Source organism: Vombatus ursinus, unplaced genomic scaffold (assembly GCF_900497805.2).
Source record: "Vombatus ursinus unplaced genomic scaffold, bare-nosed wombat genome assembly UNPS02014973.1, whole genome shotgun sequence".
Taxonomy (NCBI): Eukaryota; Metazoa; Chordata; class Mammalia; order Diprotodontia; family Vombatidae; genus Vombatus; species Vombatus ursinus.
This window is the reverse complement of record NW_020954751.1, coordinates 7,677,901-7,705,025: the sequence shown is the minus strand read 5'-3', so window position 1 is coordinate 7,705,025 and position 27,125 is coordinate 7,677,901. Positions and strand designations below refer to the sequence as shown.

Sequence of the window (27,125 nt, the reverse complement as noted above, 5' to 3'; positions counted from 1 at the left end):
CTAGGGCAAAATGACATTTGTGGTATGTGTCTCCTTAGGCCCAGTTTGTTTTGTTTTGTTTTTTAATGATTTTTATTTCCTCATTTCTATCACTTTCGCATCTTTGTTCATTTTCTCTTCTTATTTTGTTTCTTTCCCAAAAATTATTGGAATTTTTATTCAGTCTTCTCCCTCCCTCCCCCTTTTCCTCTGTCCTTTTCCACTCTGATTTTAGAAGCCCTTAGTCAGGATTATAGCTCATAGATTATAGATTATAGATCATAGATTTAGAACTGGAAAAAGCCTTTGCAATCATCTAGTCCAACCCTTCTGTTTTTACAGATAAGGAAACTGAGGAGCAAAGAGATTAAGGAACTTGCTCAGTGTCACAGAGGTAAAAAGTATAAGAGCCAGGATTTCAACCTAGGTCCTCTGACTCCCAATCCAGTGCTGTTTTGTTTGTTTTTTTCCCTGCTGCACCATACAGGGTGTCTATCTATGTGGCCCATGTCTAAGATAATGCAAGGAGGAGAGGAAAAAAGGCTACTCTTTTTTTGAAAGCCTTCCTTTTATTGGTTTTGAAACAGGTGGATCTCAGTATTGACAAACAGCAAAGAAGAAGCATTAACCATGGCGTTCCGAGGAGAACAGAGTACTGGAGAAAACAGTTTAGAGGACCTGACAAAAGCCATTATTGACGACATCCAGAGATTACCTGGGAATGACGTCTGCTGTGATTGTGGCTCATCAGGTATTCTAGCCATTTCTTCTGCTTTGACTCTCTGCCAATTAACTCCATTTGTCAAAGGTTTCCCCAAAGTTTGAGTTAACTTTCTGAAATTCCTTTGTGTTTCTGCTGAATACTAAATCATTTAGTTGTTTAAAAGGCCAGTCTTTTTAGAGTGTCCTACAGAAACCATGATTATTACAGCCTCTGCTTTTTTCTGTATGCTGTTCTTCGTGCCTGGAAAGGCCTCCACTCTTTGCTGTATCACCCCCAAATTAACCACTATTCAAAGCATCCCCCAGCTTCTCTAACCTTTGTTGATCTCTGCCTTCTCCAAGTTTCTTTGTATTTTCTAGCATCTGTGGTCTGCACCAGACTTGATTACACAGTGATCTTCTCTTATTTCTCCATATGTGTAATCCCAACAAGATTATAAACTCTTCAAGGGCAAGGAAACTGTCTTACTACTACTACTACTACTACTAATAATAATAATGATAATAATAATAACTCAGTAGTGCATGTTTATATAACTCTTTATGGTTACAAAATCCTTTCACTTCTGTCATGTGAAAGAGTATGTCAGCCTATTCACCTATGACTGCATTCACCTAATTTTCCAAAACAAATATCCCACCCTGACCAATACTTTCCTATAGATGCCACCTCCTCCTATTAAAATATATTCTTCTTGAAGGGGGAAGGACTATGCATGCTTTTTTATTTGTTTCCCCATCATTTAGCACAGGAGCACATAGTCAATATTCAGTAAATGCTGTATTATTCATTCATTTGTTCATTAATACAAACATCTCATTTCAGAGCTGTACTTAAGGGGATAGTACAAATATTATCTTCACTTTGTAAATGAAGAAACTAAGGCTTTGAGATAATAAGTGATTTGTCAGGAACACCCATCAAGTTAGTGACAGAGTTTCCAGATCCAATGTCCTTTCCACTGTGTCAGGCTGCTGCTCTATTTTTATATGTAACCTGGGCAGACCAAGATATCTCACATAAGCAGTATACACACCTTTCCATAATGGTTAACAATGAGCTCTGTGGTAAAAGGTGTCTTAGGGTCACAAGGCCTGGATTAGAATCTAGCCTTAGACATATGTTGGCTGTATGACCATGAGTGAGGCTTCACATAGCCTGTCAAAGTTTCATTTTCTTCATCTATAAAATGGATGTAATAATCTTCCCACTCCCTGCTTCACAGACTTGTGATAAGGAATATTTTGTGTAAACTTTAAAGTACTATATAAATTTGAGTTAATATTTTATTCCCCACAGTGTTTAGCATAAATCTTTACATATAGTAGGTCTTCAAGAAAGATTGGTTGCCAAGAAGTTTGGCATTTAAAGGGGGCATATTTGATTCAATATCACAATTGTTGGCTGCCTTAAAAAAAAAATGCTTCCCATTGTCACTATGTTCCTTGGAGTTTCAAAAAGGCTTTTGTCTGCAGGAAAGTGTTATGTTCATTACTTAACAGCTGTCTTATTATCAGCAGAAGTTCCAAAGAGAAGCCATAACCAGGACTGATAGGTTAATGCTGGTTGTAGCTTATAGGTTAATGCTAACTGTAGAATCCTGTCCCCTGTGAACAGCAGTTAATAGCTATACCATCCATCATTGTCATGGAACATTGAGCAATGGGGAAATAGTACTTTTTTGAGGCCTCCAAGAATTTATTACAACTGAAACTTTAGAGGGACCATCTTTCCTTTTTTTTTTCTCAAGGATAAATACCAAAGAAAACTCTAGTTCTTCTGCTGTTTTCAGTTGCATGTTTTTATAGTACTTTAAAGTACCGGTCTGCTTCTGTTTTCAGTTGAAATTTTATCAGCCACTTCCAAAATGAACTGTGCACTAAAATATTTTGCTTCACTGTGTTTTTAAATCTTTTTCTATAGAACCTACATGGCTTTCAACCAACCTAGGTATTTTGACCTGTATAGAATGTTCTGGAATCCACAGGGAAATGGGGGTTCATATTTCTCGTATTCAATCTTTGGAATTAGACAAATTAGGAACTTCTGAACTCTTGGTAAGTTGTTTTCTGGACTTTGGAAAGATTTCAGTTTATTAGCGTAAAGATGAGATTCCTTTTTATATTTCTTTATATTCTGTTCTTTTTTTTTTAAGTTTCTGTCAACTACTTGTTCAAACAGTTGAGTAGATTTTTATATAGATATTCTGTGACATTGCAATTTGTATGCTAAGTAAAATTGACAGTTTCCTTTTTCTCTTGAATAAATGGTGAATCACTAATTGGTGTATACTGTCATGACTATCAAGTCAAAAGTTTAGCCAATCTGTCACGAATCTGAAAGAGCTTGAGGGAATCTCCTGAACTCCCTTAGAATGCTCAAAAGAAATCTTTATATTGCAATTTATTACACATCAGATATTTATTTTAAAATTCAATATTTCATGTGCTTCAAAGCTTATAAATAATGTATACAATAGTAAAGTGGGAGGGAAACTAAGCTCTCGTGTTTAAACTTTCTGGTAGCTTTTTTAAAAGAAGGAATTATAGAGTTTTATTCAATCATAAGTTATTTTAACTACGAGGAAGTTATGTGTGAATATGGAGTTTCTTGTTAAATCATCATTGTAGTAACTTGTTCTTTTATGAGTTAACAGAAACTCATTTCCTCCTTAATCCTTTCTTGACAGAATAGATGGTATGATACTTGATGTCATAGTTCATAGATTTATAAGGTTAAACAGTCATGAGAAATTTATCATGTTATCAAAGATTCTTTTTAATTATTGAGAAATCCTCCAGTTGGAATCTTCCTCTGCCCCCTCCACAACCCTAAACAATTCCTTTCGAGCTACTTTTAAGTTAAACATTAAACCAAGTCCAAAGGTGAACCACATTTTTATTATCTTCTACACAGGCCCTAGTTGCATGCAGCCCTAAGAGATGTTTATCAAGATTCCCTGTCGGCATCCCCTACCTATTCTTTGACTAGTAATTAGGTCTTATAATTACCTGACACCTCCTAAAACAATCATGGTGGGAAAAAGTTTTTCCCTCTAATGGAGATGATAACTTCAAGAAACCAAAAGTTAATTACATGCCCAAATCAATAGGCCATGCATCTGAAGATAGAATACATCTTAAAGGCCAGATTATATCTGATTTTTTGCACTAGTTCTGCTACTAATCAGCTGTGTGATCTTGGGCAAATCACACTACTTCAGTTGGTTTCAGCAATCTCTATGATGCCTTCACATTTCAAATACCGTGTCTCTATGCATCCAGGTTGCCTATAGGAATACTATCCAGATAGACAGTGAGATTTATCAGCAGACATTGGTTGTGGGACTCAAACAGTGAACCCTAGTAACTTGACTCTCTCAAGTGAACTTCTTAAAGGACTAGTTACATAAACCTTTCTAAGCTTAACATCTAAAATATACTTGTGTGACTCATCACAGATCATTTCAGGATGAATATAAATTGCAATAGCATCATTTGATTCCAGCAGCAAAATACGACTCAGGGCTTCCTCAACCAATGGCATGTTACATAGAGCTCCTTACCCTGTACCTTATCAATAAAGATTCCCAAATGTAAAATTTGTACCATTTGCTGGAAATTTGATGGAAATGAGTCTGGAATGAAACAGCCAGTATGTGCTGAAGTAGGGATTTATAACAACCCAAAAAAAAAGTCCTTGTATAATAAGATTCTATCTACCATCAGTATGAACTAGAGTTTGTACGCTAAAGTTATGGTTACATAACTTTCTCATGTCCTACCTCTGCACCTTTATCCAGATGTTCTCCCAATACCTTACCCACTTTGGCCTCCTAGAATCTCTTTAAGGCTCAGTTCAAGTGCCATCCATCTGCTACATAAGGTCTTCCCTGGTTCTCCTCCACCCAGTTCTCTCTCTCTCTCTCTCTCTCTCTCTCTCTCTCTCTCTCTCTCTCTTTCTCCCTCCCTCCTTCATTTTATATTTATTTATATTAAGTTATCTATACTTGTTGGTATGTTGTTCCTTGCTGCTCTGTGTAAGTTGTATTCCTCATGAGAATATACACTCTTTGAGAACCAGGAGATTTGGGTTTTTTTTCTCTTTTATCCTCAACACCTAGCACAAAGTGCACTTAATCAAATAATTGTCAAACTGAGTTCAAATGAAATTAATTGTATTGAATTAGATTCACCTATCTCTAGCCTCAACTTATAAGTATGTGAAATGCAGATCATTAGCTGGTTCCTGAAGGCAAGCATGCATGAAATATTAGCATTTATATAGGACAAGTATGTTGAGTGCTTTTATTTGACCTTATTAAATCATGACTCGTATCCCATCCCTTGTCTTCCACAGTAGCCCCTGCATTACTTCACTCACTGCATCCTTTTAATTCTGCCTTCTCGATGTCTTTCATCTTTCCTGACCTTAGCATTCCAATTGCCATCACACTAGTTCAGGTCCTGATTGCTTCTGCTTTGGATTATTGGAATATCCTTACTAATCAGCCTTCCCACTTTAATTCTCTCCATCCTTCACATTCATGCAGTGTAGTCTTAGTGTATAGATCTGATGACCTCGTTTTTTTATTCAGTTACCTCAAGTGGTTTCCCATTGCTTGGGAAAAATCCAAACTCTTTTGCCTAGCAATCAAAGTTACCCATAACTCGGCTTCACCCTAACCTCTAGCTTTTTTTCCTACTACTTCTCTTGCCAAATTGAACGAAGTATGTGCCATTTACTGGGGGAGGAAAAAAAGTCCTGTCCTTCGCTACCTCCATGTCTTTGCTACACATGGAACATACTTCTCTGTGTCTTATCTCTACTTGCTGGGATCCTATTCATTCATTAGGATCAAACAGTTACCTCCTCCATGAAGCCTTTCCTGATGTTCCCTCTGCCAATTAAAATTATTTTTCTCTTTAAAACTCTATTATACTTTATTTTTACCTCTGCTATGCATTTATCTCATTCTACTTTATAGGAAAGCTGTTAGTGTTTCTATCTTAACCCCTTACTAGACAGTAGCCTTAAGAGCCTAGACAGTAGTTTTTCATCTTTGAGTCCGTCATAGAATGCAATTCTTTGCACACAATATGTACACAGTTAATGTTTGTTGAAAGAATTGTTTGTGTTCTTCACAAAATTGTGGGAAATATATCATCTGGCTTCCCAGAAGCAAATGATAGCAATGTTTAAGATCAGTAGGAAATGAAGACTGCTTTATTGTTTTATTTCTGTTACAGCTGGCCAAGAATGTAGGAAACAATAGTTTTAATGAAATTATGGAAGGAAATTTACCCAGTCCCTCACCAAAGCCCACTCCTTCAAGTGATATGTAAGTAATTTTTAAAAATCAAATTGTCTTTCATTCATCAACTCTTCCTATTCAAGTTTATTTCCACTGGGGAACCAGCCATTAGGAAATGCAGTGCAAAGATGTCGCTTAAAACTTAGGGTCAGATGCTAATAGGCCTCATCTAAAAATAAAAAAAAATTTTTTTGAAAGCTTTAGAAACATAAGATTGAATCTGATAGGAAACATTTTGTCCATGTTCTAATTTCTTTTTAATGGTAAAGAACTCATTCTTTGGTTTTGATTAAATGATACTGGATGTTATAGACTTGCCTTGTTATGTATAATGTTAAAAGCATCTGCGTATGACAACAGTGTTGTATTAACAAAGTAGAATTATATTCATAGTATGTATTACAACATAAAAGGGAGATGCTTTACTGAGAAGTGTGCTTCTCAGGATCTTTAGCAATAGGACATACACCTGCCTTATATGAATAAAGCCTAGCCCTGTTTAGAATCAGGTCTAGATGAAAACTAAAGCTTTTTTCTGACCTGTCAGCCCATTTAAAGTCAGTCATAAAATGTTTGAGATCATCTGGTCCAATCTTCTCATTGGACAGATGAAGAAACTGAAGCCTGGAAAGATAAAGTGATTTGTGCAAGGTCACAAAGATGTTGCAAAGCTGAGCCTTCAGCCCAGCTCTCTTGACCTCCAAATTGAGTGCTTTTTCCAAATGCCTTTCATGGAGATCCTCTCCAGTCTAACTATACTGGTTGTATCTCACCAATCTAGTCACTTAGTATGCGTTTATTCTTGAAAAGATTTTTCTGCGGTGTCTGTTAGTCCATCAGATTAGTCCACTCGTCCATCAGTTGAAATAAAGAACATGAAAAACTATAGATTTATTTATATAAATTTATGCTACATCTGAAACCAGAAGGCCAGATGATGAATATTTTGACCACCCTTAAGGCAGAAAGGGGTTGCAATCTGCAGTGCTGGAGAGACTACTACAATCACAGATCCATGAAGATTTTAAGTATCTTGAGTAGATTGACACACAGTAAGCATGATATTAAAGATGTCATCAGAGAAATGTATAAGCAAACAAGCAGATAGTCTGGTCACATCTTGATAGTGAAGGAGAGCCAATGGACAGTCTCTGTGGTCCATAGTATCATCACAGTTTCAATAGAAATCAAGGAAGACCCAGAGCACGTTGGGTGGAATACCTCTAAACAACTTATGAGAGGGTAAGGACAAGATTCACACATGATTCCAAGCACAGAGTGGTTGTGATCTGCAGACGCAACTTTCTTCCTTCAAGCCAAACTTGCCTTATAACTCATACATAACACTCCCTCTCTTGTTTCCATACCTGTGCACTGGCTGCCCACATTCCTAACATGCATTCCACCTCACATCTATCTCTTAGCATCCCCAATCTTCTGCAAAACTCAGCTGGTGTTACCTTTTGCATGAAGCCTTGCCTAACTTGTCCAGCTGCTAGGGCGCCTCCCACTCAAATCCCCTTGTCTTTATTTTGCATGTATTTCCTATGTAGCTATATAAGCTACTTACTGTAAGCTCCTTGAGAGCAAGGGACTATATTTTTGTGTCTTTATCCTCAGTACTTAACACAGTTTTTGGCACATATTAGGCACTTAATATTTGTGAGTCTATCAATAAGATCACAAATCTATTTAAGTATAATTTTTAAGATGTTCTTTTCCAAACAAAAGATCTGTTTTCTTAAAAATCTTCAAAGCAAAGAAGTTTCATTATGAAATGGTAATAATGTTGTAGTTTACCCCCAGAATATACTATATGCTGCACATAGCATACCAACACTCTCCCTTCCTTCCCTATGGAAACTGACTTCGAAGAAAAATTTCTGTACCTTATGTATACTGTACCTAAGTCACATGCCCAAAAGATGCAGTGGAAAATTAGACTATACTTTCAGTCATCTGGGAAATTCTTCCAACCCAGCCAACTGTGAACAGCAGAAAAAGACTTTGAGTTGTACTCTTTGAAAGCATATTTTCAAGAAGACATTCATAAAATCATGGACTATTGAGCAGAGTCAGCAAGGCACAACATTCCAGTGACCAGCCAGAAAAAGAGGAAGGACCATATGCTCCCCAGGGAAGGAGAGGCCCCTTAGCAACCAATATTGACCAAGAAGAGAGAGGTATCAACCTCATTTCAGGTATGGGTGGCAGATTGAGAAGCAACAGTAACTACAGCTAGACCAAGTTGGGCTTTAGTACTGAAAGAGAGGGAATGGCTCTTTTGAAGCAAGCTAATTCCATATTTGATAGAGAAAGTAACTGACTCTCTTCATATATGTACACAATTTACAAAGGATTTTTGTCATACAGCCACACCAACATCATTAAACCATTAGTAGACCACTATGTGCCCTTATCAACAAATATGTTTCATAGATTCATCATGGTGTATTAAAAATAATAAACATAATGAGCTAGCATTTTCATAGCACTTTAAGGTTTACAAAGTACTTTACGTATGTTATCTCATTTCATTTTGATGCCCTGGATTTGGAATTGAAATCTAGGTTTAGTCCCACCTTGGTCAAGTAAACTTCCTCAACTATAAAATGAGAGAGGTAGATTCATTGTTCCCTAAGGTCTCTTGTAGCTCTACAATTTTATGATTGGTTTATGATTCATCCTCAGTGTTTTTCTGTATTGTTTTCTATTTCATGTTTTTATATTTGATTATTTAGCTATTTTCCTGCCTTAGTTATTACATTCAGTTCTGTTTAGTTTTAAGTAATAAGGGAAGGTAATATTCAGTCTCCTAATTAGAAAACTAGTATACTATAAAAGTATATAATTTTTACATTGGGAAACAATGTTTGTACAGTAGTAGTATTATCTCATTGAAACTACTTTTCTTTTGTCTAAAAGAGATGTTCGCATGTATGTAATAAACCCAGTCTTGAGAAGGAAAGAGATCATGGTGGACAGAAAGCCAACCTTAGAGTCAGGAATACCTGGGTTCAAGTCATTCCTCTGATACATGAGTAATTGTAAGACCCCAAGCAAGTAATCCAACCTCTCATCACCCCAAGCAACTATCTAAAACTATAAGTTATAAATAAGTTGCTGACCTACATCAGTAGAAAGAGTTTCTGTATTAGAACTTTCCTATATTGATGAAATCACCATTGCAACAAATCACTACCTCTGACCCCCAACCAAACAACAAACAAAAAACTCAACCACATTATTGTTCCATAGAAAATAACCACATTCAAAATGAAATAACAAATCCTTTTATTTTGTTGTAGGACTGCACGTAAAGAATATATCACTGCAAAGTATGTAGATCATAGGTTTTCCAGGAAGACCTGTTTATCTTCATCTGCTAAGCTGAATGAACTACTTGACACCATCAAATCTAGGGATTTACTTGCACTAATTCAAGTCTATGCAGAAGGGGTAGAGCTAATGGAGCCACTATTGGAACCTGGACAGGTAAGACATTCTGTACTAGAAAATGTGGAATAGACTCCACTGGTTACAGAGGAGAAAAGAGATTTGCTTTGCAGATGGTCCCACAAATGATAACCTTCTAATATCTTCTTTTTCTCATTTTTAGGAGCCGGGTGAAACAGCCCTTCATGTTGCAGTCCGAACTGCTGACCAAACATCTCTACACTTGGTTGACTTTCTTGTACAAAACTGGTATGGTTTAAGTTAACTTAAAACATCATCAGAATTTTTCATACCCATCAGTCTCATTAGCTACAGATGTAACTCTCTTTGAATAACAGGTTTTGCATTGGATAATTTAATATAAATCAAATATTATCAGTAAAAGGGTCTCACCATCTTAAAATCTGAGGTGAAACATTTTGCAAAGAAAACAATCATTTTGTAAAATAGGTGACAATCCCCAAATTAATATTTTGTACAAATGCAGATTTTCATGTTACTGGATTTGTTGGAAATAAGTATTCAAATTTGGCATTCACAAAGAATATTGTATTAGCCATGAAAATGCTCCATACACTTTGACTGCTACCATAATGCTAATGGACTTTGAAGTACTCTTTGTGAGCTAATAAATAAGAGTGGCAGTGAGGAAAGGAAGAGAGCATTCAAATCAGAATGATTTTATGGTAAAGAGTCCAAACCTTAATGCTTTGACCTTAATGCTTTTATCACCTAATAAGGGTGATAAAAATGCTTTGAAAGGAAAAAACACCTGTGCAGATGTTTAAGATTTTATAGAAGATAATACTGCAAATACTATTTTATAAAAAATAATTTATATTTATAAAAGATAAACTATTTATAAAAGATAATACTACAAATACTATTTTATAAAAATAATTTATATTTATAAAAGATTTATATATTTATAAAAAATAATATTGCAAATACTATTTTATAAAAAATAATACTACATTTCCTTAAGTCAAAGGAAGTATAAGGGAAGGAACTGTATAGTATCAGGAAGCTGGACCAAGTTTGTAGAAGTGTTCCATTTTTCATTGTACAAGTAACTTGCTTTAAAAGAGTGATAAATGTCAAATAAATATAAGGTTAAAACTGTGTCCTCAATCCCATCAATGAATAAAAATTATATAAAGCAAAGAAAGGATAGATTAGATAGATAGAGATGGAGAGAGGTAGATAGAAAGATAGAGAGATGGAGAGAGGAGGATAGATAGATAGATAGATAGATAGATAGATAGATAGATAGATAGATCATTTATTAACTGCTTACTATGTGCAAGACAGTTTCCTGGCAACAACAATTGGAAAAAGATGTTCTCCATTTACTCTTCTACAACTGTAAATAGGATCACTCTCCAGGAGCATAAACAAATGTTGGGAAATATTGAAGCCCCAGTTTTATATTGATTTGAACAACAAGGACCTATTTTGCTTAATGCAACTTGAACAGAGATATCAAGAATCCCTTTATTTGTAAATTAGAAAATACAAATTTCTCACATCACCAAATTCTCGCTCCATTTCATCCTTGAACCTCCAACTAATGAGTCACCCTTTGTTTCTGTAGCTCTCGAGCACCTCTCAGAAAGCATGTCGACAATTCGGTGTTTTTAATAGCTTCTTATACAATACCTGTCCGTCTTTGGATCCCAGGATCCAAAGGAGAGATGTTTATATTTTCTTTCCTTTGCAGACACTGTAATTTGTTTTGTGACATTTGTTCCATACTTCAATCAAGGATAGGATCATGGATCTAGGAACTGGAAGGGACCCCAGTAAGCCATCTAGTCCCACCCCCTCACTTTTCAAATCAGGAAACTGAGCCCAAGAGAAGTTAAGTGATTTGTCCAAGGTCATAAAGGAAGTACATGGCAGAGATAGAACTTTGCTTTTCATTTTTATAGGCAAAATTGAATAGTCATTGCTTAACATTAGTCCAAGACTTCAATTAATACTCTTACCATAGATTTAGAATTTAAAGGAGCCTTAGAAATCATCTAGTTCAGTCTCCTCATGTCATTAAGTGAGGGAACTTGGGGCCCATCAAGGTTAAGTGACTTGCCCAGGGTTATACAACTAATAAGTGGGCAAAGCCAGGATTCAAACCCAAATCTTCTGACCCCAAATCCATTGCTAATTCCGCCACACCATGCTGCTAGAAAGAAAGAGTCAGTAAAATTAAAGTTTTAGTTTGGAAACAAGATGGAGACGACAACATTCATAGCTGAGCAGATATCCTTATCCTAATGTGAAAATACGTGTGGAGACAGAGGGTGCCTACCATGCTTCCCAGATTGTTTGCAGCAGATGATCATCATCATGTATGATGACATTGCAAGCAATGAAGAAAATCCTATGAAAGCTATTACAATCAATAGACCTAGTTACACTCTTGTGAATGAAGGAGCCGAAAAGTCTGCTTTATATGTAACAAAATGTGTGTTGCTCCTCGCGCCCCTCCCCCCAAAATAAATTGATATGTTAAGAAGAGAAGAAGATGCTATAAAGAGAAAATAATCAGGAAAATTTCTGAAGAATGGTCTAAAGGATCATGTGTTTCTTTCCTTCACTGACCAAAAAGCTCCCATATTATTGGCTTTCCCTGATGACAGTCATTATGTAAGAGATTTGAATGAGCTGATCCCACACAGAAAGTACCAAAAGATGATGTTAGGTATTGAAGCACGTGAATATGGCTCGATGATGATATCCATATTGTTATCAGTGTTTAAGCAACTACTGCCACCATTCCCAAAGAGCCTGATACCATGATGAAAAGAGAAATACTTTCCTAGAAAATCAGTATGGTGTCAACTGAGTAAAAGATTCAGGTGGGGAAAATTTGACTAATACTAGCAGTTTAAACTAATAAAAAAGCATAATACTATCCATGTCATGCAGTCATGAAACAAAGCTACCACTTCCCTGAAAGCAATGCTGTTTCAGAGTGTGAAACACAAATCCATTTCTGCCACCAGCAAAGCCCTATGACCCTCCTTTTAGCCCTGATACCCTTTTGGAAACAAGAACAGGAAACTGATGGCCACTAATAACATGAATGAAGTTCAGAAAATTGATGAGTTTGAGCAATATCTGAAGGGAAGAAACCATTTTATTCAGAGATCAGTGCACAAAATAGTTATCTGTTGTGACTGCATTCGGAGCTCATGGAGGAAGTGCTCTCTCATGGAGATGGATACTTACTGCAGCAAGGCAGCCGGGGCTCACTTTGGGATCCTCTGCGTTAACAGGCATGCCTGCTAATGTGAACACACTCTGTGTCAGTTTCACATCTCAGTCAGTCTTTGTGAAGGAGCTTATCCAGTTGCTAGTATGAGGCTGGCCACGGACAAGATGTGCTTGAGTTACTGAAATCCAACTTCCCGTGATTTTCCAAGTCCAAATGTGAAATTTGTGTGGATGGGAGCCTGAATCTATGTCTCAGGAAAGAGGATAACGGCTGCTACCTGTTTATACTCTCCATTTTTTAATGCTGCTAGACAACGCTGAACATGGAACTTTTCCGAAGATGTTGAAAAGTTTCTTTTGCTCACCCTTCCCATTTCTTCTCTGGTCTTTGTTTTATCCATATATGTATAAATGTAAAATCTAAAAATGATATCTGTTGGAGGTGGACAAAGCATTAGATTGAATGAAACATTTCTGATCTTTACATGTACGATTTCCCGGTTTTGAAACCAGTAACTTAAAGAAGAGAGAAGTTTGCTGTTTCCCATGGTTTATGGTAACCGCAGTACATTTGACCTCCATGGTGACAATCTCCTGCTAAAGTTCAGTAAGCTACTAGAAGAGTTGTACTTAGAGAAATCGCAAACATTGTCTGGAAAGATATTTTTTGGAAGATTTATAGTCCTGTTTTTCCATAATTAATACAAATGGACATTGCTGTGACTGTTTCCTAACAACTAATGATGATAATAGCATTTGTGTAGCACTTTAGGTTTGCAAAAGCACTTTTAAAATATTGTTTTATTTGATCTTCACAACAACTCCAGGAGGTAAGTGCTATATATGATCTACCTTCTACAGGTAAGGAAACTGAGGCAAATAGGTTAAGTCATTTGACCAGAGTCATACATTCTAGCGTGACTGAGGCCAAATTTGAACTTTGCACTCAGTCCACCATGCCACCTAGCTGCATCAGTGCCTGAAAACTTATAATTTACAGATTTACAATAAAATTACAATAAAAAGGAAGAAAAAGAAAGGGAAGAAGGGAAGGAGAGATGGAGGATAACACCAAACTCATAAATTGGCTTTTACTTCCTTCTTTTTTTTGACAGAGTAGGTTTTTTCAATCTTTATTTCTATCTCTCTCTCTCTCTTTTTTAGTGGAAACCTAGATAAGCAGACTGCGCTAGGAAATACAGTTCTACACTACTGCAGCATGTATAACAAACCTGAATGTTTGAAACTTCTCCTGAGGAGCAAGCCAACAGTGGATATAGGTAAAAGCACATATTGACACTATACAGTATTTGTTTCTTCCAAGTAGAATGATGAGAGAATTTAATTTACTAAAAATTAAACCTTGTAATTTCTTTGAACTTCAATATTTTTTCAATATCTTTGGCAAAGCAGCAGTTGTAATTTAATTTTGCCTTTTCCAGTTAACCAAGGTGGAGAAACAGCCCTGGATACAGCAAAGAGACTAAAAGCCACCCAATGTGAAGATTTGGTAAGAAAGAGCAAATGGGAAACAGCAGACTTTTGTTAACCATCATTCACCTCCACATAACATTTGGAGAAAATGGAATTGTTCATAACTAGAGCAAGTTCTTCTTTGACAATTGACCAAAGAAACCCAGCTAAACAGTAGCTTTTCTTTTAAGAAATGGTTAAAAATGGTCAATTTGCCATCCAGATGCCACACAGATGTGGCCTGTAAACTTATTGTTTTGTATAGTAAGCTTGCAGTGGGGCCTCATGAGTGTTAGCATAGAAGCAGAAGATTGAGGTCTTCCAGCTAAGCTCACACTTCTCCTTTATAGGCCCCCATTATGCTTCCTTGAGAAACCTCAGTGACCTCCAGATCATGATCAGTCAGTGAATTAGTCAACAATTATTTCTTAAGTACTTACTATGTGCCAGGCACTTACTATGTACTAAACCATGGGGATACCAAAAAAGGAGGGGGAGGACAATCTCTGTACTCAAGGAACTCACAATCTAACGGAGGAGACAACGTGCAAATAATTACGTGCATATAAGAGGGGAGAGAGAGAGAGAGAGATTGAGGGAGCGAGCATGAGCAATCACATTAATGGAAGCTGCTTCACCGAGTTGCCTAGGAAAGCCCTCCTACAGAAGTTGGGATTTGAGCTGAGTCTTGTTGGAAGCTAGGGAACCCAAGAGGTAGAGGAGGGCATCTGAAGCATGGGAAGCAGCCAGCATACAAGTACAGTCACATGTGAGGAACTGAAAGTAGGCCAGTGTGGTTGAATTGTAGATTATGAGAGGGGAGTGAAACATAAGAAAACTGGAAAGGTAGGAAGGGGCCCAAGTTGTGAAAGCTTGAAATGCCAAACAGAGGACTTGAAATTTGATCCTGGAAGTAATAGGGAGCCATTGGAGTTTATTAAGTAAAGGGAATGATATGGTCAGACCTGCCTCTTGGGAATATCACTTTGGCAGCTTAGATTAGTTAAAATGGGGAGAAACTTGAGGCATAGAGACCAGTATGAAAGCTGTTGTAAAGAGGTGATCAGGGTATGTGAGTGGTACAAGATGGGACCCTGAATAAAGATTATACATGACAGTTTAATTACTTGCAAGTACTAGACCACACCTATGTTATATGGTGGCCAGGGAGGAAGATTTTGTTTGGAAAGCTGTTGGGATGTGAATAGAACCATAAAGGAAGATTGATTAGGGGAGTTGATTTGATTATGATTCCAGAAACAGAAATGGTTGGGTGGGCCAAAGAGCACATGCTCACAAGGCAGCATGACAGGTGATAAGATAGGCCTCGAATGAAATGAATGGCCGCAGCAAGGCCAACACGTTGTGGGTGATTGGAGCAGCCACCAGTCAGCAGATCAAGGGCCCAGGGAGGTGGGGTTGGGGGGGGTTGTGTCATGACATCAAAGGGTTCTCTAGGGTTTGATTTTTGTTTGGGTCAGTGTTTATGTAAGAGTAGTTCATTCTAATGTTTTAATTAGGACTGTTAACCCTTGTTACTTTCAGCTTTCCCAGGCTAAGGCTGGGAAGTTAAATCCACATGTCCATGTTGAGTACGAGTGGAATCTTCGACAGGAGGAGATTGATGAAAGTGATGATGACCTGGATGACAAGGTGAGTGTGAATAATTAGTGTGATTTTCTGGGAATATCTGTGACTTTCCCCATAATATAAAAAATATCTGTGCACTGTATATTGTGAGTGCTTTGTGTTTACCAAACTGAATTTTTTAGTTCCTCTTATTCTTGGTTTTATTACATAATGTTCCTACAAGTTAGTAATGTGGACTTTTCGATTCTTGAATGCCTGAGAGAGAAGTCACATATTATACTAGGAAAAGCAGTTTACCCTGTGGGCAAAACTGTCAGTTCCAGAACAAACCAAAACCAGAACCAGAAAGTGTAGGAACCAGCAAGGGTTTATTGAGTTTGCCAGTAAAGGAGCCCCACCCACATGGGGCTCCCGGAAGGAACCAAAGGACAAAGATTATATAGGTTTAAATAAGGCTGGAGGTAAATTGGGTAATCTTGATTAGAAAGGGCCTGTTACTGGGGATTTGGTGGTAAGAATGGGGATGTGTAACAGGAAAGGCTTTTGTTTAGATGAGCTGTTTCTCTTATCCCTGACCTAATAGATAAGAACTGCTGTTTCTAGTCAAGAGTCCTGAATTCCAATCGTAACTATGCAAGCTTGTACAAATCACTGGGCCTCTCTAGGACTTACTATGCTTATTTGTAAAATGAAATTATTGGATTAGATAAACTCTAAGGATGCTTAGGACTCTAACATGTCATGATTATAGGCAGCTGCCACTGAAGTCCAACCGTAATGCATCATTGTGCAATAGAAGGTTCCTTGAGTTCATTATGACTGTGATAACAGTACAAACTCCAGCAGTTTCTACCAAACTGCAAAGTTTCCAATATAGGCCTGATGACTGATGATGCCTGCTGTCCAAGAGCAAAGAGATGACTTTTTTTTAGCCATAACCACCCCCTAAAACAATCTTAATACTTAATTTAGTACCTACGGTAGAGTTCTGTGAACTTGGTAGGTGTGTTTAAATATGATTGGTTTCCTTTTTATTCATGTGTACTTTATGCTTTTAAAAATATTATTCCATGAGTGGGTATGTGGGCTTCACCAGACTGCCAAAAGGGCCCAGGATAAAAAAGGTTCAGAACCCCTGACTTAAGGGATCTATGTTGTCATCGATTGTGCAAGTTACTTCCTACAGTAATACATAATACAAGTTGCCAGGCAAGTCACTTAACCTTTCTGTTTGCCTCAGTTTTCTCATCTGTAAAATGAGAATAGTAGTAGGACCTACCTCACAAAATTGTTGTTAAGGATCAAAAGAGATAAGAGCTTGCATGTATTTCCATGTAAAATGCTTTAGCAGCTTCAAAGTGCTATATAAATGTGAGTTATTATCATTGGTGTTGGGAATACGACCAAATAAATTCAGTCTCAGATGACCAGCCTCCTGGAGACGAATCTTTCTTACCTTAACTAGGTTATTCCATGGATAATAGACATATAGTCCCTCACTGGCCGATGATTTTGAAGCCTTTCCAGTTTGGTTGAATATGCCAAGATGGTTGGCGTAGTCAGGATCACCACCTCTATGTTGTAATACATAATAAGAAAAATTCATTAATGAAATGATTGCCCTAGGAACTGTTTTAAATGGACTCCTTGTTTAATACCTCCTGTAACTGTGCCTGTAGACTCAGGTTAGAAGAGAAATCAGACTGAATATAAAAGAAATTAAAGCGTAGATTGGGAAAGATTCCCATAAAATTTAATGAACGGCCTTTTAAGCAAACTGTATGACTTCAGGTAATTGCCACTAACTGTTAGCAGGTGCATCATTAATCTGACACTGATAGATGTGAAATGGAGTCTCTGGGTCATTCTTTGGTATGGTATGGTATGGTACCTTCCTACGGTTGGTTTTAGTGATAAACTTGTGGCTGACATCAAAAAATTCACATTTCCGAACTCCAAGGGTTGAGGTTACTGCCTAAATCCCCACCCCATGCACATATATGTTAACACCCCAGTGCAGCCATTAGTCATTTTGTCTATCACGATTTCTCCCCTTAGCCTAGCCCAATCAAAAAGGAACGTTCTCCAAGACCTCAGAGCTTCTGTCACTCCTCCAGCATGTCCCCCCAAGACAAGCTCGCACTGCCAGGATTCAGCACTCCGAGAGACAAACAGAGACTCTCCTACGGAGCCTTCACCAACCAGATCTTTGCATCCACGAGCATGGAGTCACCCACCTCCCCAACAGCCGATGCTCCTCCGCTGCCTCCGAGAAATGCTGGGAAAGGTAAAAGATTTGGAAAGCTCTTACCCGCATCCTCAAAACTGGCTTGGTAGCTGGAATGACTCAGAGTTGAATGGGATGTCAATGATACTGTTTTCCGCCAGTGACAAAGGCAATTGATGACGATAATAGCCTATGGCTGTGATCAAGCAGGGTAAAGAAAATATTACCTTGAACCAGAACACACACACACACACACACACACACATACATACATGCATACATGCATGGACACACACATGCATGTGCACGCACACTCAAAGTTTTATCATATTAAGCTTTTCAGGGTATTGTAAATTACTTTCTACTCAGAGCTAATTAATCGCCTTCTGCTCTGAAAGAATTAATGCACTTAAGTAGTAGCCAAGTATTTTATTCTGTAGAAATACTTTGCGGTGATCTCTTTGCGGCATATAAGTAATAAGTGCTTATATCTTTTAGCGGCAAATAAGTAATAAGTGCTTATATCCTTTAGCCTCAGGGTAGATGAGTTCTAGCTGTCTTTGTAAATGGAGGAAATTGAGGTACAGAAAGATTAGGCCTATTGTCCTATAGCCTACCTCTGAGGAGTCAACTGAACCACAAGGCCAAAAGAGAGAAGTTTTTAGTTTTGTAGTCCTTCCTTGCTTCTGGTAAGCATTCTGTAAATATATCTAACAGCAGAACCATTCTCTGTGTGTATTGTAAAGCTTACCACAAATGGAGATGACTTCTTGCTACATAATGCAACACTCATTTGAATAATACTCACATTGCCAGGAACATAACCCCAGTATTATTCAAAATAACATTATCCAAAGTCTAAATTTCCCCATAGAAACAGTGATATAAAAGGACGGTGGGATGTCAGGTTCTCAAATAAGTCCCAGATGGCTTATCACATTATAAAATAAGGAATATCAAATTAAAGTAAGAATTAAAAGAGGGAAGGGAAAAGAATAACCATTTATGTAGGGTTGATTATGTGCCAGGAACTGTGCTAAGACCTTTACAATTATTATCTCATTTGATCCTCACAGTAACTGTAGGAAGTAGATGCTATTATTATCCCCATTTTACAGTGGAGAAAATTAAGGCAAACAGGGGTAAGTGACTTACACAGGGTCACACAGCTAGTAAGTGTCAGAAGCCATATTTGAACTCAAGTCTTCCCAGCTCCAGACCCAGCACTCTGCCCACTGCATCACCAGCTGCCTCTCCAGCATGAGCACACACTCATCCCTTTTTATCTCTTATCTCTCAACAAATTTCTGTTAAGTGTATATACTAAGGAGAGAAAAATGAACAATTATAATTATCCAGTCCCTGCCCTTAAGAATGTTAGAAAGATTTTAGGGGGTTAGGCTTCCACAGCAGGATAAGAAATTCCAAGATCTTGTGGATAGTCCATCAACCAATCAGAAAGTACTCCAAACTTTTCTGTAAACAACTAATTCTTAAGAAAGAGCCCTAGAGGCTAAACTGATTGCACCCAGCCGGGTTCAAGGACAGGCTTCTACCTGGCAAAGACTCTTCTCCACTGAGCTTGCTTAATAAGCTTATTGACTATGAACTAACACACCCCAAGGGCGGAGAAAGCCGCCGTTTTTGAACATGGGACCCATGGAATAGGCAGAGTTAACAGAACATGGACGAACATTCGATGGGCTGTCCAGGAAGGGTGTAACTCAGATGAACTAGTCCAATCGTAGCCCTGATGGGTGGAGTATGGATCTTACTAATGATTAAAAAGTTGATTCTATCACTGAACTAAATGCTCATGTGCCTACGTACTACTAAAGTACGTTGTGCCCGCTTCTCTAACAAGAAGCGTAATAAAGACTTTCCTTCACTCACTCACTGTAGTAGATTTTTGTTTCAGATTTTTCTAACAAGAAGTTTACACTCTAATGGGAGACATAAATGATGAGAGTGGTATTCTAGGAAAATATGAGAACAGAGAACCTATTTTAGTCCTATAAAAATTAAGTTTCACATGACATATTTTCACGTAGATAACTATATCTAGGTACCTAGGAAATGTTTTTTTGGTATGTGTTTTTTTAATGTGCCATTTAATGGAACAGAAAGACCAATTCTTACCTAACTAGCTATTTTCCAAACAGCCAAGGGGAAAAAAAAAGGCAAGATTATTTAGTAATCTGCTGAACAAAGTACTCTTTGACTAGGGCACCAGTTACTTGGTCACCTGAGGAAGAGAGTATTATTATTTTTTAAAGCTGAGACATATCCTAAATGGAGTCTTCCCTTCCTCCTTGCCCTTCTCCCTCAAATAGCCTTGATCAAATAAGCATTATTCCCAAAGTTATACTTACCACGTCATCAAATGCAGACATCTAGGTACCCAAGTGTCATGTCACACAGAAACTTCTTAGGTCATTTTATTTTATTTTATTTATTTTTAGGCAATTGGGGTTAAGTGACTTGCCCAGGATCACACAGCTAGTGTCAAGTGTTTGGTGTGAGGTCGGATTTGAACTCAGGTCCTTCTGAAGTCAGGACCGGTGCTCTATCCACTGCGCCACCTACCTGCCCCTCAGGTCATTTTAAAAGTGACTTGAAACTTAAGGAACAATCCTATAACCTGCCCTTTGAGGAGAGGGATAAAAAATGCCTGTAACTCGGTTTTTAGACCACATTGCTTCAAAGCAGCTAATTTCTACTTTTTTAAACCTCATTCTTAAAAAAAAAAAAAAGAAAGAAAGAAAGGATCCAAACATTTGCATGAAAAGAGGAACTTCTTGACTCTTATTTCTAGAGTTTGTCATTCACTGGGAAGCTTTATCTATGACAACAATAATTTCCATTGCTATCAGTTAGGGTGTCATAGGGGATTATAGCTTCAGCTGAGGAAGAAACATGAAAAACAGGATAAAATAACCTCCCCATTCCCCCAATACTAAAGACAAATGAAGAGAAATTCAAAAAAAAAGCCAGGAAGAGAATTCTTATAAAATACAGTTTAGATTTCTTTTTTTCCCCCAGAAGCATTAGCTACCTCATATCAGAATTCAAGGAGGTTCAGTCTAAATTGACATCAAAACCTAATTGTGCTTTACCAAAGTTTCTGTCAAAGCTCAAAAAATATAAGGAAATTCAGGCTTCAGAACCTCAAAGAAGTGGTATTTCATGCTTATGTGGAACCAGATTGCTATTTAGCCACTATGTAGATGAGGTCCCAGAAGATTTCTGTAATTAACCCAGGGCCAGAGAGTCTAGATGAGTTTATTAAGGTGTCTGACCCTCCTGCCCCCCCCACCCCAAATTTCTTTTTCTCTGAATTTTACAATGTTTTATTAAGACTATAAATACGAGAAGGTTTGGGTTCTTTTTTTCTGTTTGTTTATTTTAGTTCTTTTTTTTTAAAGGACATAACACTCAATAACAGTGAGAATTATTCTCTGATAGTATACAATATGTGTCTGAGGACTTACCATATTGGCTCCTTTCTTGGGATGACAGTTAACGTACAGCAGAGTTTTTGAGTAACTGGTAGGCAGAGCATTCTGGCAGAATGCAGAAGGTTAAAGAAGATATAAGAGCATGAAGCCTCATTATAATGGATTGTTTTCTGGGTTTAAAAAGAAAATAAAACCCACTGAAATACTGTTCTCCCTTATGTAATTACATCCTGCTAAATAATCAACAGTACAGTAAAAATTCATTAATATTTTCTCAAGCATAAAGGCTAGGCTTAAGTCCACCTTTGCTCTAACATAGAAAAGGCTTACTAAGCTTATTAATAGGAGGGCTAGATGTCAAAAAGCATATTTAGCTGACGCAGATTTTTCAGGCATTTTAGTGGAACAATTTACATAAAATTGTGTGTCAATTACAATGAATTCTTATGTGGCCATTAATTACTTAGGCCATTTGTTTGTTTGTCAGCTGGTTCGAAGCACTATAAATTTTGAAAAGGAATATGACTCCATTTTATTTGAAATATTCTTCAATGTAGAATTTTCACTAATTCAGATTAGTTCAAATTATTGACAGTTACCTATCCAGATGATCTACTCTTTGCAGATCACCATTAGATACAATGGGGCTTAAAAACAGAATTAGGAGATATTATCTCCTCATTTAAGGAGCTCAGAATGTAGGTGAAGAAACCAACACCCTCACACTCAAATTCATGACTAAAGAAGATAATAAAAGAGAAACACAAACGAGGAGTGCAAATTAGTTTGAACAGACTGCCTGCTATGAGGTTGCTAAAGAAAAGTGTGAAAAGGTCAAGGGGAATATAACATGTACAGCTACAAAATGCCAACTTTGTGCAGAGTTCTGTGCTTGTAGCTGGAGGAAATGAAATTTAGATGAGATCAAATCAATCATGAAGCCACAATAGATGTATTAAGGATTTTAGTGTTTTGGTGTTTTGTTTTTTTTTTAAGTAGTCCTCTAGGTGAAAATCTTTCTCCAAAATTTTAACAAAGAACCCATTTTAACCAAGAACACCCTCCACCCCCACCTTCTAGTAGAGTTACATAACCCCTTTTGCATGTAATTTCCTTAGCTTTCATATTCTATCAATGACAGTGGTTAGGAAAAGACTTGGAAGGAAAGAAAAGAAGAGAAGAATTTCTCAAAATGTGAGGGAGGACCAAGCTGTCATCAAAGAAGAGCAATTATGTGATTCAGATGTCTTACTTTGGAAATATTTTTCTATTGGCTGCATTAGTCACATATTGATGACTTTACAGTTTCCTGGAGGGGAAGGGGGCTGGCTGTTTGGGAAGGCAGCCAAATTGACTGGTTCAGTAGTAGAAACTTCCTCCAGACTATTTTCTTTCATTTGGCTGAGATCTTTTGCCAGTCTTTTTTTTTTTAATCAATCTCTCTTAATCCTATTGAAATCACCACTGAATAAATTGCCTGAGCCCTCGTAACTAGCAAATATTGTTGTCTTTATGTTTCCTTGCAGTAAGTTCAGCAGATTTGAGGGGCGCTATTTCTGAGTCACCCTGATGTATGTAAGGTGTGGAAAGGAAAGGGAAGGAAGTCTTCACTGTACTCCTCATAGAGGATAACATTTAGGAATATCTGAGTAATTGCTTTAAAAAAAAACATTCCCCAAGTTGCATGAATCATAAAGTCCAGGGTGAGACCAAAGTTGAAGTATTTTGTTCAACTTGGGGTGCCACATTTTTGGAAGGACATTGAAAAACAGAAATGGGGTCAGAGAAGAACAATGAGGATGGAAAAAAATTGAAAACATACTTTAAAGATGATTGGTTGAACCAACTAATGATGAGAAGAGAAAATATAAGTGGACATGGTATCTGTATGCACTTACTGAGATTTATTCTTCAAATAAGAGTTAGAGTAGATGACTTCTGAGGTCTTTTCCAACTTTAATATTCTATAATTTTTGTTTATCCACTATCTCCAAATATGGTAATATGATAAGGACAACATTAAGTAAAGGAAAAATATGTAGTAAAATTTTTCCTAGTACAGTGAATTTAATAGCAAATTTTAGCTATAATTTTTCCTGGTTTCACAAGGATCAAACATTTATCAGACTCAAATGTTTCCAGACTCTTTTTACTTAATTTGGGGGAGGGGAGCGGAGGGGAATTCTTGTATCTTCTATTAAGAATTAAATGCAGTATGCATATATTATGTTCCTACTACTTGCCAGTCATTGTGCTAGGCACTAAGAATACAAAGACAAAAATGAAACAAGCCCTGCCCTCAAGGAGGTTACATTCTCTTGAAAGCTCCATTGACAGAAATTCAGACAAGCAATAATTAAGAGATGAATCTTTGCAATCAAATAGATTTTTCTCTTTACAAGAAAGTATGCCACAGGTTTCCTTTAAATAGCATTCCCCTAGCCTAATTACAATATAATTTTTAAAAGTTTGATTTTTCAGTATACATAACTTTTCAGTCATATGATTATTATATTAGTGTAATAACCTGCATTGAGAAAGGATTTTTATTATTTTTTTTTCAGCCAAAGACGATTTATTAAAGATCTGCCCTATTAGCCAGACTCTAAAGGAATCTGAGCATCTGTGAGCTATTGGCTAGATTGTAAAAATCTGAGCAGTGGCTAGATTATAAAAATCTGAGCATCTCAATGGAGATAAGATGGACCTTATGTACAGAAAGACCGTGGGAGGGATCTAGGAGTGGCCAAGTATCCTGCAGGAAGGGGGGTGGGGCCTGGACCAAGGGAGAATGGAGCCTAGACAGGATTATGACTGGGAAGTGGCCATAGGGAGGTAAGACAATGGAGGGCTAGGCTCGGTTAAGTGTAACAGAGAATTGGGAGATTGGGTGTAGCCACAATCAAAGGCTAGTTAATGGGATTATAGCCTCAGGGGACCCCAGAGATTTAGCCATGTGGGAAAATTCAAGGTTTTTCCTTTCTAGGGTCCAGATCCCAACCCCATCATTCCCCCCTCAAACAAATGGGACCCAAATTCTTTTGGGGTAAGGGGCAAAAGGTCTTGGCTTCTGAAACTGCTTGCTGCTGGCAAGGGTCATAGAGCTGTTCCTGCCTTGAGGGGGTCCCAAAGAGGAGGTTGACTGGAACCAAGCACAGGCTGTATCCAAGGAACGATGGGGGACATTGGCTGGTACCTGCTGTTTGCTACCAACTGTTGGTGAATGGCCTATAGTCTTCTAGTCTCAGCTGGTAAAGAGCTTGGTATTAGGCATTTTTTTCCGTCAGGGAACCATATGATGAGGTCTAGAGGTTCAGGGGTGCTGGAACCCCAAAATCACGACACACAGGTCCTGCCAGAAAGAATTCAACTCAAGCCTTCTTTGAGCCAAAAACAAGGCTTATTAAAGATCAGCCATATTATCCAGACTCTTAAAGAATCTGAGCATCTGTGAACTATTGGCTAGATTGTAAAAATCTGAGCAGTAGCTAGATTATAAGAATCTGAGCCTTTTTTAAAATTTTTACCCAGCTATTGTGGGACTGCTACATAACACAGTATACTAATTGCATGGCTTAAAAAAAGACACAGGTAAAATCATTTCCCCTAATAACTTTATAAAATTCAAATCCTGAAAGAATATGATTAGCCTGTAAGGTACTTTATTGCCCTGGCTCCTAACACCAACCTTTGAAAGGGTTCCATTATATTTGAATTTCCTAATGGTACCCTTACATTTTACAGCCTTTGTGAGAATGAGCTAAAAATACCAGGTCTTTGGAGCTTTCGATGTCAAACCAAATCCAAAGTTCTCCAAGTCAGTGCTAAAGCCTGAACTAAATTCACTAACTAGGCTCCACACTATTCCCAGTGCCCCCCATCTCTCCTTAATAATATTAGGTACTTCATCACTTTCTGAAGCTAACAAATTGCATTTATTACACTGCCTAAAAGCAGCCAGATTACATGAATAAACCTATGGACTGTTTCAAACAATGACCGGCATTTGTAGAGCTCTTTATGGTTTGCAGGCATCATCTTATTTTATTCTCACTACAATACTATTTAGTAGGTAGATAATACAGGTAATACAGATGAAGGAATGGAGGCCCTCAGGTTACATGACTTGCCCATGGTCACACGACTTGTAATTGTCCAAGGCAGGATTTGATCTTCCTGACTCTTTAGCCCCTACAGCACTGTATCTCCAGAAGAAGCGGAAGGCATTCACTACCACCTTACAAGACTAAAAGAAATTAGGGACTTGTCAGACTACAGAAGACTTGAACCCTAGAGACACTTGGCTTCACTATGTGAACTTGAACAAGATAGATGACCTGTTCATATCCACACCTTTGAATTTCGCGAAGGGAAAATAATACTGAGCTTTTTAAGCTGGTTTGAAGATGATGGTTGTTTATTTTAAAACATGACTTCCTTGTTTATGAATAAGATGCATTTTTGCATGATCTCCCACTTATGAAAAGACAATAAAGTCATCTACTCTCCAAAGCTCTGGATTATGAAAATAAAATAGGAATGAATGATATATTCAGTAATAATTACGATAAGTATAGCTAATGTTTACATAGTAGCTTACTGTGTGCCAAGCACTTTATAATTATTATCTCATTTGATCCTCACAACAACCTTGGGAGGTAGGTGCTATTATTATCCCCATTTTACAGATGACGAAACTAAGACAGAAGTTACATGACTTACCCAGGGTCACATATAGCTAGTTGTTAATATATATAGTTGTTGATAGTTGACTTTAAGTCATTTACTGTCAGTAAGTGTAAGGGTCTGAGTCTACATTTGAACTGCTAGTATTATTTCATTGCACTACTTAGTTGCATCATTTTAGAAGAGTGTTTTTGATACCCGTATTGTGTATCTACTATGTGGAGATCAGCCCTAGTTCAGAGAAGCTCCAGGGATATATTGGGCAATGATCTAAGGGGCTGGAATCTCCAGGAAGATTCACCCTTGTGAAATTACAAATTCTTGTAGTATAAGATGGTTATATATCAGCTTTTGCTTCTCTGAATCATGCTTTGCACTTCAGCATATAAAGTTGGTCATGTTTATGAATAGTTTGTTCCGGTTTTGCTTCCAACTTCAGGCAAGATTGTTAGTGATGAAGATAACCTCCCTGGCCTTACTTTTTTTTTTTTTTTAATTTCAAAGATAGAATTGTATTTGGTATAGAAGATTCAATGTGGAAGACCTCTGAGTTTCCCAAGTCATCAAAAATAAATACTTGCCCACTGAAGAACAAAAGAATCAATCACAGACATGCTTCTTTTATTCTAGTCAATGCCACATTTTTTCAAAGACTGTGGAAAAATAAAGTGCTTTTCCTGATGATAGTCATTGTTAACATATCTGTGTTGCTTTCCATTACAGTACCTGTTCTGCCATTAACTGGAACATTGGTTCTACCGTATCCCTTATTCTGTGGTAAAAACAAAAATAACAGACATACAGCACCTTGTCCTGTGAACCATGATTTCCGAGATGACTGCATCAGCTTTGCATGTGGTGGCTAATGCTCAGACTAACAGATAGGCCCTGCACTAATTTACACCATAGTTGAATGACTTAACCTAATCCTAGTAAACTTTTAAAACATTTAACATTAATGTTATTTTAAATGATTTTGGAAAAATAGACAATTTTAAAAGG

The 27,125-nt window shown here is 37.4% G+C and overlaps 1 protein-coding gene across 3 annotated transcripts in view; it reads left to right on the top strand.

Moving 5' to 3' along the window:
* Nucleotides 1-27,125, top strand: part of ASAP1 (ArfGAP with SH3 domain, ankyrin repeat and PH domain 1) — a 482,413-nt gene that overhangs the window by 421,870 nt on the left and 33,418 nt on the right. For all 3 annotated transcript variants that reach the window (XM_027845500.1, XM_027845502.1, XM_027845501.1), the window contains 9 exons: nt 567-730; nt 2,627-2,760; nt 5,953-6,044; nt 9,326-9,512; nt 9,637-9,722; nt 13,854-13,969; nt 14,132-14,199; nt 15,708-15,815; nt 17,811-18,039. In XM_027845500.1, coding sequence (XP_027701301.1) covers nt 567-730; nt 2,627-2,760; nt 5,953-6,044; nt 9,326-9,512; nt 9,637-9,722; nt 13,854-13,969; nt 14,132-14,199; nt 15,708-15,815; nt 17,811-18,039 — 1,184 coding nt within the window. The remainder of the gene's footprint in view (nt 1-566; nt 731-2,626; nt 2,761-5,952; nt 6,045-9,325; nt 9,513-9,636; nt 9,723-13,853; nt 13,970-14,131; nt 14,200-15,707; nt 15,816-17,810; nt 18,040-27,125) is intronic.